Here is a 14,840-nt window from a genome sequence, read left to right on the forward strand (position 1 = left end):
ATAATAAATAAGTGAATGAATTTTAAATTCAAGAAAAAATATTTGATTCTTATTTATATATGATAAATGTTATAAGAATATGAATACTTTTAAATAATAAAAAATATATAAACCTTTTATCTGGATGGTTTAAAAGATATTTATAACTCCTGAATTTTTTTTATTTTACTTAAGGGGTGGAGAGTTATTTTCTTTTAAAAATATAAATGAAAAGAAACATTACTTACACAATATTAATGTTGATGGAAGTAACTCTTATATCGGTATTAATGTTGATGAGAATATATATAGAGGATTCATCAAGTAGTTTTATATATTATTATGTATGCAGCAATAATGTTAATGAAAATAATCCTTAAAAAAAAACATTGATGATAATTGAAATAAGACAGATTTTTTGAAGATTTTTGCATGCCTAAAAGTGTAGAGAAATAACTATCTTAAATTTCTTAACTTTTTATGTTAAGGATTATTGGGTAGCTTTTTGACCTATTAAATGGGTCTATAAATTAAGACTTTCAATTCTTGATGTGTTCAGATCTCTACTCATTTTAAATCTAAAAATGTTGAGTTTGGTGTTTTGTTAGATTCAGAAATACTTGAGTTCAAATTTATGCTCGGGTTTTGCATTTTGATTTTTTAACAATAATTTTAAAGTATAATATTTATCTGTTATATGATTTGTTCTTTAACCTTCATCCACTGGTGCCCGACAAAACTTAGGGATGTTATAGAGGGAGTTTTTTTTCTTCAATAAGCAAAAAGGAATGGGGACTAGATACGTATATATTGTTTTTTATGGTTTGTCTACTATATTTTTAAAATAATTGATTTTTTTAAAATAGATTTGCTGTTGGATTTTTATTTTTAGTATTTAAATTTAACTATGTATGGGATTTATTGTAAAACTCAAAATTTATATGTATTTACTATTAATTTTTTTATTAGATATTAATTGTAAATACAAAAGATACATTTTTTAATTAACCGGGAATCTCAAAACCGTTTCAAACGAAATGAAGAAAGAAAATTTCCTCCCTAGAAGAAAATTATACTTGTAATAGAGATAAATCTTGAACAAGTCGTAAACCTCCTCTTAATTAAAAAAAAACTAAAACAAAAATGTTCTAGCAATTACAAGCTGCACGATAATCTTTATCTACATAGTTAAATAAGCAGTAATTAAACACGAACCACCTGGCCATAAGTTGTTGAAGGGGGAGCCAAAAACGACAGGGGTGTTTCTGTTAGTTTCAGGATAAGAGTACATGCGCATAGCCACGCGGCAGACAAGGATTCATGGGGATCACATTAGTTATTTATCAACGGTCTCTAAATCATGATGATTGCATTGAAATCGAGAGGGAAATTAAAAAAAAAAAAAGCCTCACACAAATTTAAGCACGTGAGGGTATACATTTGTTAGTTGCGAAGACTCGCTAAACTCACTGTCCTAACTCCTAACACGTCCCTCCTTTTATGTGCCACCTCAATTTCATGGTCAGATACAAAGTTCTTCTTTTCTTTCTTGTCTTGTCTTCTTGTTGTTGTTGGTGGTGTTTGGTCTCATTTGAGGTCTTGATGGAGCACAAGTCAAACATACATAAACTCAACGTGGAAAAGGGAAAACACACGCTCATATAGAACATCTTGCTTCTTGTCATCGTGCTAGTTGTTTGGCGGTGTTTGATGGAATAAGAGAGTATTAGAGGGTATTTGGAAATCCAGTAATTGTTATTTTTTAAAATATTTTTATTTTAAAATATATTAAAATAATATTTTTAAAATGTCAAATACGATATGAAAATATAAAAAATTAATTTAAAATAAAAAAAAAAATCAATTTTAATTTAAAAAAAAACACTTTTTCAAATATAAAAATAAACGAGATCTTAATCAATCACAAGCAGGAAATGAAAAACACAGCCATTTACACAAAAAAAGATCTTATATGTTCTGTTTCAGTCAAGTCTTAGAGCAAAGATAATATTTAGAATAGCCAAATTAGTAATATAACTTTTTTAAATAGTGTAAATATGTTTTTTTTTTTTGTGTGTTTATGTGCATTTCAAAGGTAAAAAATTATTTAGAAAAGCTAATTGTATTTTAATATATTTGATACACAACTGTTTTAATAACCCGATATGACCTAGTTGACTTGGCTGATCTAAAAATAACATGGATGATTCTTAATCAATTCAATATTAAATGATGAATTTTTTTAAAAAAATTAATTAAAAAAAAATGACTTGAATTAACCTCGGATGAACTCATCAAATCCATAACACATATGAAGTTATGAGATCAAGATAATCTCATAAAAAGCAAGTAAAAAAACATAGATTTAAAAAAAAATCAAAGGAAAAAAAAGTAGTGAAAAAAACTATTGCAATGAATTGTAAGGTTTTGTAATTTTTGCAAGATATATATGAACAATATTTTTGTAAGATAAATTTTATTTTAGCATTTTGTTTAGTATTCTCCTTAAAACATGTAAAACAAGTATTGAAAAACTAAATTAGGAGGACTTTAAGATCATCTATAATAAAGACAATATATTTATGAGAAATACAATAAATGGCTTAAAAAAACTTTAAATTCAAGAAACATAGATGTTTTATTTTTAGTTTTAAGTTGATTATATATTTTATGAACCTTATCATTTTTAGAGAAGTAAAAGACTGGAAAATCCTCTGCTTTCAGTAACATTAATGAGAGACAAATATTCCTTACATATCATTAATGAAATATTAAGTATGATAGGTCCAATAAAAGACAAATACACCTATTGATATATACAAATCATTACATCAATATGAATGATTCTTTTAAATGCAGAGGTATAACGATTTATCATACCTTCAAAACTATTATTTTAAGGGATTGTCTAGAATCAAGCATATAATTTTAGAACTTGGTAATAATTGAATATTTTGGATCTACTATGCTTATCAAACTCATACTATTTAGGGCTTGGCTAACAGTCAAGTCCAAGTGCATTATGTCTAATATATTTGTCAAACTCATGTTATTGTGAGCTTGACTAATTATCAAGTGCTTTTGCCAGACCCATTTTATATTTTTTAAGATTTTTTTTAAAAAATTCTTAATAAAAAAATGTTGACTCCTCCTAAACAATTTGAAATTTGAATTCTAGAGAGATATCTTAGTGGATAAGATTTGGATTTCCATTTGAAAATCTCAAAATTAAACCTTAAAAGGAATGGAGTAGGAATTTGAAGATTCTGAGAGCTGTTGCTATTGTAAATTTCAAAGATCATTAAGCCTCGAAATGCATATGGAATAAATTAAAATCTTAAATTCAACAAAAAATTAAAAAAAAACATGTAAAATATCATTAGATTAGAAGTTGCTTGTACAAAGCTTGGCCGAAACTACCCATCGTCCTATATATACTTTACTGTTTTACACGATGTTAACTAAGAAGAGAAAGCGTGAAGAGAAAAACACCCATTTTAATTAAGAAAATTTCACTTGTTTGGAAGATCAGAAAGAAAGCAGAGAGTACAACGGAAATAATATATATATATATATATATATATATATTATATGGGCCTGCATTTTCTATTTTATAATCTATCTGAATATTGAAGAACTTACACTTTTATATATCCATAATAAAAGCTATTTTTATTTTAAGCTAAATGCACATTTATAATATAGTAATTTTATTCTTCAAAATGCTCCCCATGAGAGATCAGTTTATCTCCTTTCTTTCTTTCTATCTTCACCTTTCTCAAACAAATTGAAATTGCTTTCCCTTCATTTTTTTTTCCTTCCCTTGTTTTCTTTCCTATTTTCCACTTTCTTCCTCTTCCATTGTGATCCCAAATTAAACAACCCAATGTACCACCGTCTGTCTACAAACTTGATTTTCAGATCTAATCGCTATAACTTTTATTGCTAATTTAGTCTGTTTTCAGAATATAATCAAGGGACGCGTTCATAGCATAGCATATTTTAGTTAAGAGTTAGCTAAAGCAAACCCCACCTCTCTAATTATGATCATAACAAATAAAACAATGGTAAGTGTGAAATATAATATATAACAATACCTTTATTTAGTTGACTGTTGACTTCAAAGGTCTGCTGTTCCTGCACAGAAACTCATGCACACAGGAGCAGCAGCATCATTTCACTGTTTGTTGCTCAAGGTGTGATGGCTAATAATTACAATTTCGATGTCATTTTCAATGGTCGTGGCTCTTTTTGGTTGTCGATTGCCATGTCAGGAATTTAGCAAAATGAAATAAACAATTATGTCAACATAGCAGCAGATCAGATCATGATTACATTTTGGTTTATATGTCCCCTTCAGAATAATAATTCCAATTATGGTACTAATAATAAGGTTAAGAAATGAGAACAAATTAAAGGGTAAGATAGTGGAATTTGGAAGGATTACCATCATATTCATTTTCATCCAGACAAATTTCACAGTAATGATCAAGCACCATTTGGAGCAGAAAGGAGATGTCAAGAGATTCAAGAAAAGCTTACAGTCTTGTCTTTGAGGGGGGCGGGACCGGCCTATATATGCGATGGTTTAAATCTGAGTTAGAGATCCATGGAATGTAGAACTAACCACAAACCTGAGTGAAATAAAGGGACCAGCTTTGTTTTAGCATAAGAAACATGCCAACATATCTAGAATAATCTGAAAATGCAATGAATACATGCGTTGGTAAGATCATAAAAACTAGGACGTTGATTATGATAGGCTTTTGATCATTAGTTTGCGGCCAGCATTATGCCTTATATTACATTTTTATTTTCCTAACATTCATATTGCACAGTGTAAAGTTTATGATACCAAGACAAAATAGCGAAACTGGACAAAATTCTTTTTCCACTGGCATACATCCATTCAATTAGTTGATTGATCTTGAAAGATTTTGTCTCCAAGTTTTGAGATTCTACTATAATTAAATTTTCACACGCCCTGAGCCATGAACTGTAGGACTATGTACTAATATATTTTTGGCCCAATAACTTGATGCATTGCGACTAGTTCGAAAAATGAAGTTTCAACAATATGATGCAGGGGAAGATCAGCTGTGAGAATATATTGGTGTTGGTGGAGAAGGACAGAAGTGAAATACAGGAGTCAACTAATTAAGATGTGTTTTCATGATAGCATATGATCCAGTACTGTTCTAATGGAATAGATGATCAACAAAATAAAACAGCTCTAATGCAATATCAATCTGTTCTAATGGTACTGCAGGCCCTTAGAAGGATCATTTTGCTACTCTTGGGTTTCTAGATGGCACATATATCCCTGCAGTTGGAGGTTTATGTGTAGTATCCATAATGATCAAGATAAGTATAGAGTTCTTTTGGTGTAAGACAAAGCTTTGAAAATGCGGAGAAAACTAAACCTAAGACACTCTCTATATTTATGTGTAATTATTTAATGAAACGATGTGCTCATTTAGGCGGTCCAGCTGCAAAGCAGATACGTGCAGTTTGAAAGCACAAATTTCTCTCTCTCGCCAATAATCCAGGTTGCCATGTCTGTTGCTTTTCCTCCAAGCCCTTGGATATGGGCACTCGTTTATGGTTTACAGGCAACAACCTTTTACGAGGCCAATGTGAACTGTTCTTTCTAGAGAATTAGGTGCACCGTGTATAAAGAAGAAGGATTTGTGCTGTCCCTCAAAGCAGTTACAGTTGAAGAAGAAGCAATCATCGTAGGGCTGTGTTGTTGTGGCTGTGGGGCTTCTCTAGATAAGGTCACCAGTACAGAATCCTTTTATAAGGCTTTGTGCTTCATACTTGTGTCCACACCTGAACCCAAAAGGAGATGTGGAGCTTGTTCAGTCGTTCTTCTTCCCCCTGCTAGTCACTAGTCACTAATCACTAATCACAACCTATATACCCTAACGTCTCGAATTAAGGATGAAAGTGACAACGCCTAGTGTCAGCTGTAATTTCTGTATTTGTAGAATAAACTTTAAACAATTTTAGCATCTTTTTTAGAGCTATAAAATAGAATCAAATAAAGCTTCTATCTTGTAGTGATTAGAGGGAGAAGCTCGGCATGGCATGGCATGTTTTGCTTTTTAGCAATCAAAAACGGATTGGAGAAAACATGGATCACCACCTCTCAATGACAGCTTAATTTCATCTCCACCAAAAAATACATATGATACCATGTTGTTAGGTGAGTTAGAAGAGTTATTGGAGTGGTTCTCACAATCATGTTATAGTTGGTGATACTAATGAGAACGAACAAGCCAAGTATGAGTACATAATCCAAATTCCTCGAACAAAAGTATGGCATTGCCCAATCAAACATAGCTTATGTGTTACAAGTATCATTCGGCCAAAATATGCCGACACATGACTACAAAAAGGTTGAATCTTTAATCAATCCCATGAGTAAATTATACAGAAGGGGCATGAATTTAACTGAATAGGGATTTAGGAATCGGGAACCCTGCTCTATTTTAAAGGAGGCCCTTTGAATTTTACCCTACGTAGCCTTTTCAAATGGGCTTTCAGGAGCTTCATCGATGAACCTGAAAGCTTATTCACCACTTTGCTCCTAACTGGCACTTAATGGGCTTGGAAAATTAAGGGCATGTTTGTTTCTGCATTTTAAAAAGTATTTTTAAAAAAATTTAAAATTTTTTTATTTTTTTATTAAATTTAAATTAATATATTTTTAGTGTTTTCAAATAATTTTGATGTGCTGATATCAAAAATAATTTTTAAAAAATAAATAAAACATTATTGACATTTATTTTTGTACGAAACGTTATTTGAAAAGCAACTGCAACCATAATGTCAAACAAATTCTAAAAAGTAATGCAAACTTAACTACATATAAGGCAACTCTGGTTGCACCACTACCCCCAAGGAGTCTCTTGAGCCTTGAACTTTGAGGTGTTCAATTTCTTGGGGCTTACCAGCCGCTTAACAAACAGCGGTAAAAACACTTTTGGCATGTTATAGCACAACTAGCTAGGTTGTTGTTGTCCAAGATTTAATTTTCAGAGAGGGGCTATCCCATAAAAATAATAATAATAATTATAAACGTATTAACTAGTTTAGGTTAGGTTTGGTGAAGATAATTTATTTAGAATCCAATGAAAGAAGAATTATTGATACACGAAGCTTATGAAAGAAAACGCTAATTCATTATTAAAACAAAACAAGGAGTAAGGCATGAATCTTGTCCCGTGCGAGAGATTTATTTAGAATCCTGTTGTTCGTGTACCCTAGCTCGGAGTCTTTCCAACAGACGCAACTGAATACTTTGTCTCCGTGGCTTGATAGCAAGACAAAATCTGATTACAGTATAAATATCTATTTTCTTAACAAATAAATTATAGACAGTAATCAGATAGATATATTGTCCAGATTGCAAAGTCTATTTATTAATTTTATCTTATGTAATGTTAATCAATATTAGCACTACGAGATTCTCGCTGTGATAGATATTGGTGGTTTATGCGAGCATTTATTGTAGGGTTTTGTTAACTAACAATGGATGATACATGAAGGTAGTTTCTTTGCAAGTAGATAAATACACAAGTGGACATGTATACTATGTTCAGTCCCAACGGAGCTTAAGTTCCGGGAACAACGGAAGGACAGGAGTTCAGATTCTGTTTGCTTGTCTCATAAAATCTGGCCAGTTGTTAATTTGCAATTTCATGTTTTAATCGGGTATTAGATGCACTAATCGAACACTAATTAACTCCCGGCATGTTAGATGCAAGTAAGGGCCATTGTCTATCAAAAAAGAAATACATTGTTCCTGTGGAGCATGCTCCTTTTTTTGGAAGGAGAGTTCATTTTCGCTAGTTAATTAGGCTGTAAAACTCTTCCATTAAGGCCTTCTAAAGTCCAATCTGGTCTTCAAGTGGAGATCACGGAGTCAGGGCTCTTCATCTGGAAGTTGGTTCCGTACTGCCTTACAGCTTATTAGTGCCAAGTTATTAATTAGAAGGCATTGGTGCTAATAATTCTCTTTTGAGGTACACAGTTCATATGTTTAACAGCGATTGGTCTGTGAATATTACTCTTGTAGATATTGAAGCGAACTGTTGTGCAGCAACTCTTGGTACATGTGTGTATAAACCTGTTTCTTTTTTGTGCCTCCTGATTCTACGAAGTACGACTTGTGGAAAGATGTTTGTGGTAAATTTATGGTCGGAAGGGTGGTTATGATTGATTTTTAAAGTGTTTTTTATTTATAAATGTATTAAAATAATATTTTTTTTTATTTTTAAAAATTATTTTTAATATGAACACATCAAAATAATTTAAAAATATCAAAAAAATATTAATTTAAAATAAAAAAAAAATTAAATATTTTAAATATTTTTAAAACATAAAAATAAATTGTTATAAAATATATAATTAGATCTGTTGTTGCCTTGTGGACTTTTATTTTAGGCTCCAGCCTCATCCATAACAATAAAATAAAATAAAAAAACGGAGGAAAAGAAAAACCGATTCAATCAACAGCTAGAAGAGGGTAAAATAGAAGTAGGCCATGATGATGACGATTTAACTTGAATTCAATAGATACCAATTTAAATCAATTCAAATGAATAAATTGTTTTTCAATAGTCACCTTACCGGAATAGCATGAATATGATATAGATTGTTGTAACTGGTTTTCACCCATGTTTTGAATATATTTTCAAAAATAATAATGAAAAAATATATAAAATTCTTAAAAATATATCTTCAACACAATTCGATCAATTTCTAGTCATTTTATAGTTTTTTATTTTTTTTCCTTATTTTTTTTGTATTTATAATTTTTCTTAAGAAATTAAAAAAAAAAACAACCAAACAAATAAAAAATTTAATGAGTATAATGATAGTTAAAGAGGGGTGAAGGACTAACATGAATTTTATTAACCTTTTTCCCTAAGCAACTTAAAATGATAGGACAAGAGAGAATAAAGAAAAAAAAATATAGAGTAGAAATTTTAGGGAGTATATAAAGATAGCGAAAGAGAAGAAAAGGGGAGATTCTTAGAAGAAAAAAAGAGAGCAATACCGGAAATTTTTTGTTAAGTATTTGAGATTGTCATATTGATTAATTTTTAAAGTATTTTTCACTCGAAAATATATTAAAATAATATTTTTTTTATTTATTAAAAATTATTTTTGATATCAATACATCAAAAAAATCTAAAAATACCCAAAAATATTATTTAAAAATAAAAAAATTAATTTTTTAAAAATCAAATTTAAAATATAAAAATAAATAGGGTTTAAGCATAAGAGAAAAGTGACATCTTATCTCTCTTCCTTTTCATTTTCATGAGGATTTGAATTCTAACCTTTGTTTTTAAAGAAAAAGGAAAAGGAAAAGGAAGAAACATATTTACCAAGATGAAATTAAAGGGTTGGATTTTTTTATTTTTTTTATTTGACAGTTTTCAAATTCAAAGAGTGTTTTTTTTTTTTTTTTTTTTTGACTTTTGAACGGTCTTGCAATTGCAACCGGCTTTCATGAGTGAGTGGTTGTGATCAAATCCCCAATTTCCGTAACACAACCAGTACAAAGTGTTGACCCTTCAAGTTTTAATGGCACACGCAAATCTCCCAGAGGACCTCGACAATCTCTGCCCAAGAGATAAGCTTGTTTCTCTATAGATACACTTGTTCATAATTTATTATACAATTAATTGATTTTTAAGTAATTAATCAAATTAACTAATCAACCAAGCCACAACTCAGTCTGTCCTCCCGGGACACCCCGAAGCCAGGAAAACATCGGAACGTTCATTTAGCTGACCCTGACCCCCTACAATTCCCCTGTCTCGGCTAATTTCTATAATCACTTCCACCTGTTTGTTAACTTTGTTGACTTCTTCTATCAGAGACCACAAGCCCTCAATCCCACTTCAAAAGTCTGCACTTTGCAACCGCGTACCGACCACATCTGCCTTCTCACAACGCAATACGCACGCGAGCGCATTTACGCACACTATATATGCACACCAAAGGCCAAGCCTGCCTGTCGACAACTTGATTCTCCGAACACCAAAAGCAGAAGATCTTGAAGTCCAGTTTTTTTCTGTAGCCGGACGTGTGTAACTGAAACACCAAAGACGCTGTTCTTAAAACTTCATTTTAAGGTCGCTCGCCTGTTCAGATTTCATGATTTTCACTTTGACCGCCATGAAAAGGCTTAGAGGTTTCAGGATTGGACGCAAGAAACTAGCAAGATTCTTCAAATGGATAGCCCGACCCAGAAGAAAACCTGCCCGTTTGAGTTCCATGGACCTCCCAAGAAGGTCCTTCAACTCCATTTCCAAGATCCTGGACATGGCCCGATGTCTACGGCGTGGAGCTAAGACTCTCTGTTTTCCGCATTCGGATCCGGGTTACATCAGATTGGGCCATGCGAAACCGATGGAGGTACCGAAAGGACACATGGCCGTGTACGTGGGACAACCAGATGGAGATACGAAGAGGGAATTGGTGCCTGTCATTTACTTCAATCACCCACTCTTTGGAGAGCTATTAAAGGGAACAGAGCGGGTATACGGGTATAATCATTCGGGTGGGATCACGATACCGTGTGGGTACTCGGAGTTTGAGAAGGTAAAGGTGAGGATTGCCGCATGGAATAATTGCCACAAAAGTAGAGGTTACAGTTTACAGAGAAGGCACCACAATTATGGGTAATGTTCATGTCGTTAGTGGGGCTTCTTGAATTTGTACCACAAAGATTTTTATTTTCCATTTGGGAAAATTCGAATCCAATAGTTTTTATTAATAGAAGAAGTGAAATGATTGCTTTTAATGATATGCTGGATTTGTGCTCCGCAAGCGAGTTATTATATTTAAAAAAAAAATGAGTTAAAATTTAATTAATTATGATAATAAGATAAAAAAAAAATATATATAGGCAATGATAATAAAAAAAAATAAATGAAAAAAAAATATTGTCCTAGAAAAAGTTAAGTTAAAACATGAAATTCATGATCTAGACATGAGATATGTTTAGGTTACACTTCTATCATATATTCTAAATCACGAGATCGGGATAATTCAATAATAAAAAATTAATGATAAATAAAATAAATTTAAAAATTTTAAAGATAAATATAAATCAAGATATTTATAAGCGCAACAGGAGTCATTTACTCGGCTGTGTTTAATAAATTTATTTATTAAAATCAATTTGTAACAAAAATCAACAAACATATAAAACTTATTGAATAAAATAAAAGGAAAACAATAATTTGTAAGGTTGTACACATTAAAAAATATCATAAAAAATATACATTTTTTAATTTTTAAAAATAAATTTAATTTGTATTAAATATTATTAAAAAAAAATTACAGATAAATCATATTAACTCATGAAAAATTAAAGACCCAATATAATTAAAAAATAATCATTATTTAAAAAAGATTAAATAATCCAAGGAAATGACATAGGAGGGGGGTATAAATTAAAAAACAGACTTAAAAAATGTTTTAAAAAGACATGTAAAGGTATTAATTGAAAGGAAAAAAAAGAAGAAGAAGAAGTATCAATAAAGGAAAAGTCTAAGAGCGTGGGCCTTAAAGCCCAGGCCACTGCACTTAGGCTTGTTATTTTTTTGTCTTATTTAAAGGGGAAGACAACAGGTTTAAAACAACTATCATACTACTCCTCTCACTTTGTAAAACCCGTTGAAACCAATTTTAACTTATTTGGTGGCCGAAATCGTCGTCAAATTTTTATTTTTCTCTCATCACGGGAATTTGGTGACTCCTCTATCTCCTCCCATGAAAAAAGGATTAAAAAATAACAACAATGAAATTCTTTTTCACCCTGTTTCCTTAAGGTGAAATGCTTCTCGATCATTTAACAATTTTCTCATAGCCGACATTACTCAACCCATGATCTAACATAATGGTAAACACCTAAGCAAAACATGATAATTTACTTTAATTTGTGCAACCATCCCATATGATTTTTGAAATCTTTAAAAGATTAAAAATCTTGGTTGTGTCTGTATTATGTTCTTCATTTATGATTGAACATTGATCAGCATGATCCTGATTCATTCTCACCGCATCCATAACCATATTTCTATAAGAATTAATATTGTCATCTACAATTCCATACACATCATTATCACTAGAAGTTGACACAATCATCTTTTCTACCATGGTATCGTGAGGAACATATGGTTCTTTGTGTGCATACCAACACATGTATTTCTCCATAAACATTTTTTTTTTGTAAAAGATGCATTATTATAACATCTGGATCAATAAATTTTTATTCTTACACCTCTTGCATGAATATCTAATACCGTCTGCATTAATATTTCTCGAATTAGATAACACGTAATTAATAAAACTTTAAACTCCAATATAATAATTCATCCTCTACAACCTTTAAGGTGAATCTCGATACATTTATAAATGATTATCCATTACGTATATCCAATCTATTTAAATAATGATAACAACATGTATTAATTAACTACGTTAACTAAATAAATTTGTAAAAATATTAGTTTAGCTCAATCTTATTCAATCTATTTTAATAATTATCTTAATTCATTAATCGATTATATATCTACATAAATTAAAAAATTTTACACATTTATCGAAAATTACAATTTGACAATAAAATTGATAAAATATAAAAATGAACCAGTTAAACAAGTCATTATTTATTTATTCACAAAACATGAAAATAAAAATTCAACATAAGTTTCATCAATTTACAAATAAATACAATTTTACAAAACTCTAAAACAAATTATAACGTGTACAAATCATAAATCCATACAATAAAATTGTATAAGAAAAAAACTATAAAACAAATAAAAATACACTACAAAATATACAAAAAAAAAATTAACATTTAAAAATTGTGTTCAAATTAAAAAAAAAAAAAAAAGATAGATTTGCTTATTTAAGGTGGAAAACCCTCAATAAGATTTGAATTAGAACATGAATGTTAACAAATTGAGTGTTATGGTGTCCAAATTTGTTATGAGAGGTTAAATTGTATTAAGATTAAAGGGGGTGGCTATTTGATGTAGAAAAAAAAATGCATAAGAAAAAAGAAGAAATGAGAGGAGGGGGAGAGAATAGTCGATCACTAGGTTATAAATTAAATATTATCGATGGATTTACTTACAAAATTATTCTGTTGAGCATTCCATTGGTCATTTTATTTGTAAAAAGTATCACATCACCATATGTTTTGCCTTTTGAATCCCAATAAAATATCATTTGTAATTTCATCAGTATATACCAAGAGATTATTTCTGTCGGTATATTTATGGACAAACTTTACAATCAAGTTAATTTTGTTGGTAAAAGTACTGTCGATAAAAGTTACACATCATTGTATTTTATTGTTTTTTTTCTCACTGCAATTTCCTTGTATATACTAATAAAATATTTTTATCAGTGTTTACCCATGGATATAGAGATGAAAGAGATGAAAAAAGTCTATCGGTAAAATTCAATGCAATCTACTAATAAAAAAAAATTTCATTAATATTTTATTTGTATTCACCAAATTTCTAATATTATTACTTTGTCTTTTCTTCTTATTGTCTCATTATAGGATAGAGACAATATTTCCAAATCACTAAATCAATTGATTTTACGCTTTATTTATTGCCATAAATAAAATATTGCTAACAAAAAATGCTATTTTTCCCTAGGTCTGAATTTCCGCTACTTATTCCTCTCCCGTCTTTTTTTCAAAGTTAAAGCAACAAAATTAAGGTTAGTCTAGCAACCCCATCTTAATTACCAACAAAACTAGATATATGAACTTATATTTTTATGAATCTTCTTGTCTCGGTCCAAAGATATGTTTTATTTTCAAATAAATAAATAAAGCAGACATAAAAATAAAGAAAAAGGTCGTTGTGCCAATAATCTGACTATTTTTTCTTCATTTTCAAATTAACGAAAGATTTAACTAAAGAAGCTGTGCAAAATATCAAACTCTAAATTTTCTGACACTTAATTTAAAGATTTCATGTCATAAAGTACCCAGAGAGTTGATACAAAGCAAGCCGTGGAAAAAATCAAACTCTAAATTTCTGACACTTGATCAAGGCAAAGTTGATGAAATTATCATGAGACGTGTTCTTGTTTCTATTCATGAATAGTCTACCAAATGGTACTTTCGTGATATTTATCAACACTGCTTCTCTGTTTCCCCCCTTTTTTTTTCTTTTAAAAAAAATCAAGTAGTCATAGTTTTGTAAGAATACCGATTTTCAAAATGCGTGCATCTGAGCTGCTTCAGTTACACCGGCTGGCGACTCTCACAGGCGAGTGGCGAAAAGTCGTGAAAAAGAAAAATTTGGGTTGATAGGTTTGACATTAAAAGGGATTTTGTAGTTGTTGTTTTTTTAAATGTGTTGTTGTTTTAAAAATATATTAAAATAATATTTTTTAATTTTTAAAATTTATTTTTATATCAGCATATCTTATCAAAACAAATACAACAACAAAAATAATTAAAATTTTAAAATTATTTTTCATGGCCTTTGATTGATTTTTTTTTTCCTAAAAAAATTGCAGTGTATTTAAACATGCTTCTAGATCTATGAAATCATAGATAAAAAAATTATGGACTCACATCAATGATCAATCTACTCTCATTACCTGTTCTGTCCACCTTTACTCAATAATGGTTCAGAATCATTCGAGATTATACATAAAATGTACTGCTTTTAATACTTGAGCTAGTGGACCAGTGGGGAAGGGACTCACATCAATCTACTCTTATTACTTGAATGTTTTCTTTGCATCCGGGTTTGATTTTATTTTTTATACATGCATGTCATTCCGTAATGTTTTAT

The 14,840-nt window shown here is 30.2% G+C and overlaps 1 protein-coding gene across 1 annotated transcript; it reads left to right on the forward strand.

Annotated features, from left to right (window-relative positions):
- The first annotated feature begins 9,722 nt into the window (after positions 1 to 9,722).
- LOC118028577 (auxin-responsive protein SAUR36) lies at positions 9,723 to 10,809 on the forward strand. Its single transcript, XM_035032200.2, has one exon. It carries the CDS (start codon positions 10,156 to 10,158, stop codon positions 10,684 to 10,686), a length of 531 nt encoding a protein of 176 aa, XP_034888091.1. The 5' UTR covers positions 9,723 to 10,155; the 3' UTR covers positions 10,687 to 10,809.
- Positions 10,810 to 14,840: the final 4,031 nt, after the last annotated feature.

This window comes from Populus alba, chromosome 3 (genome assembly GCF_005239225.2).
Source record: "Populus alba chromosome 3, ASM523922v2, whole genome shotgun sequence".
Taxonomy (NCBI): domain Eukaryota; kingdom Viridiplantae; phylum Streptophyta; class Magnoliopsida; order Malpighiales; family Salicaceae; genus Populus; species Populus alba.

Coding starts and splice junctions, on each gene's coding strand:
- LOC118028577 (XM_035032200.2), top strand. CDS start 10,156: ATGATTTTCACTTTGACCGCCATGAAAAGGCTTAGAGGTTTCAGGATT.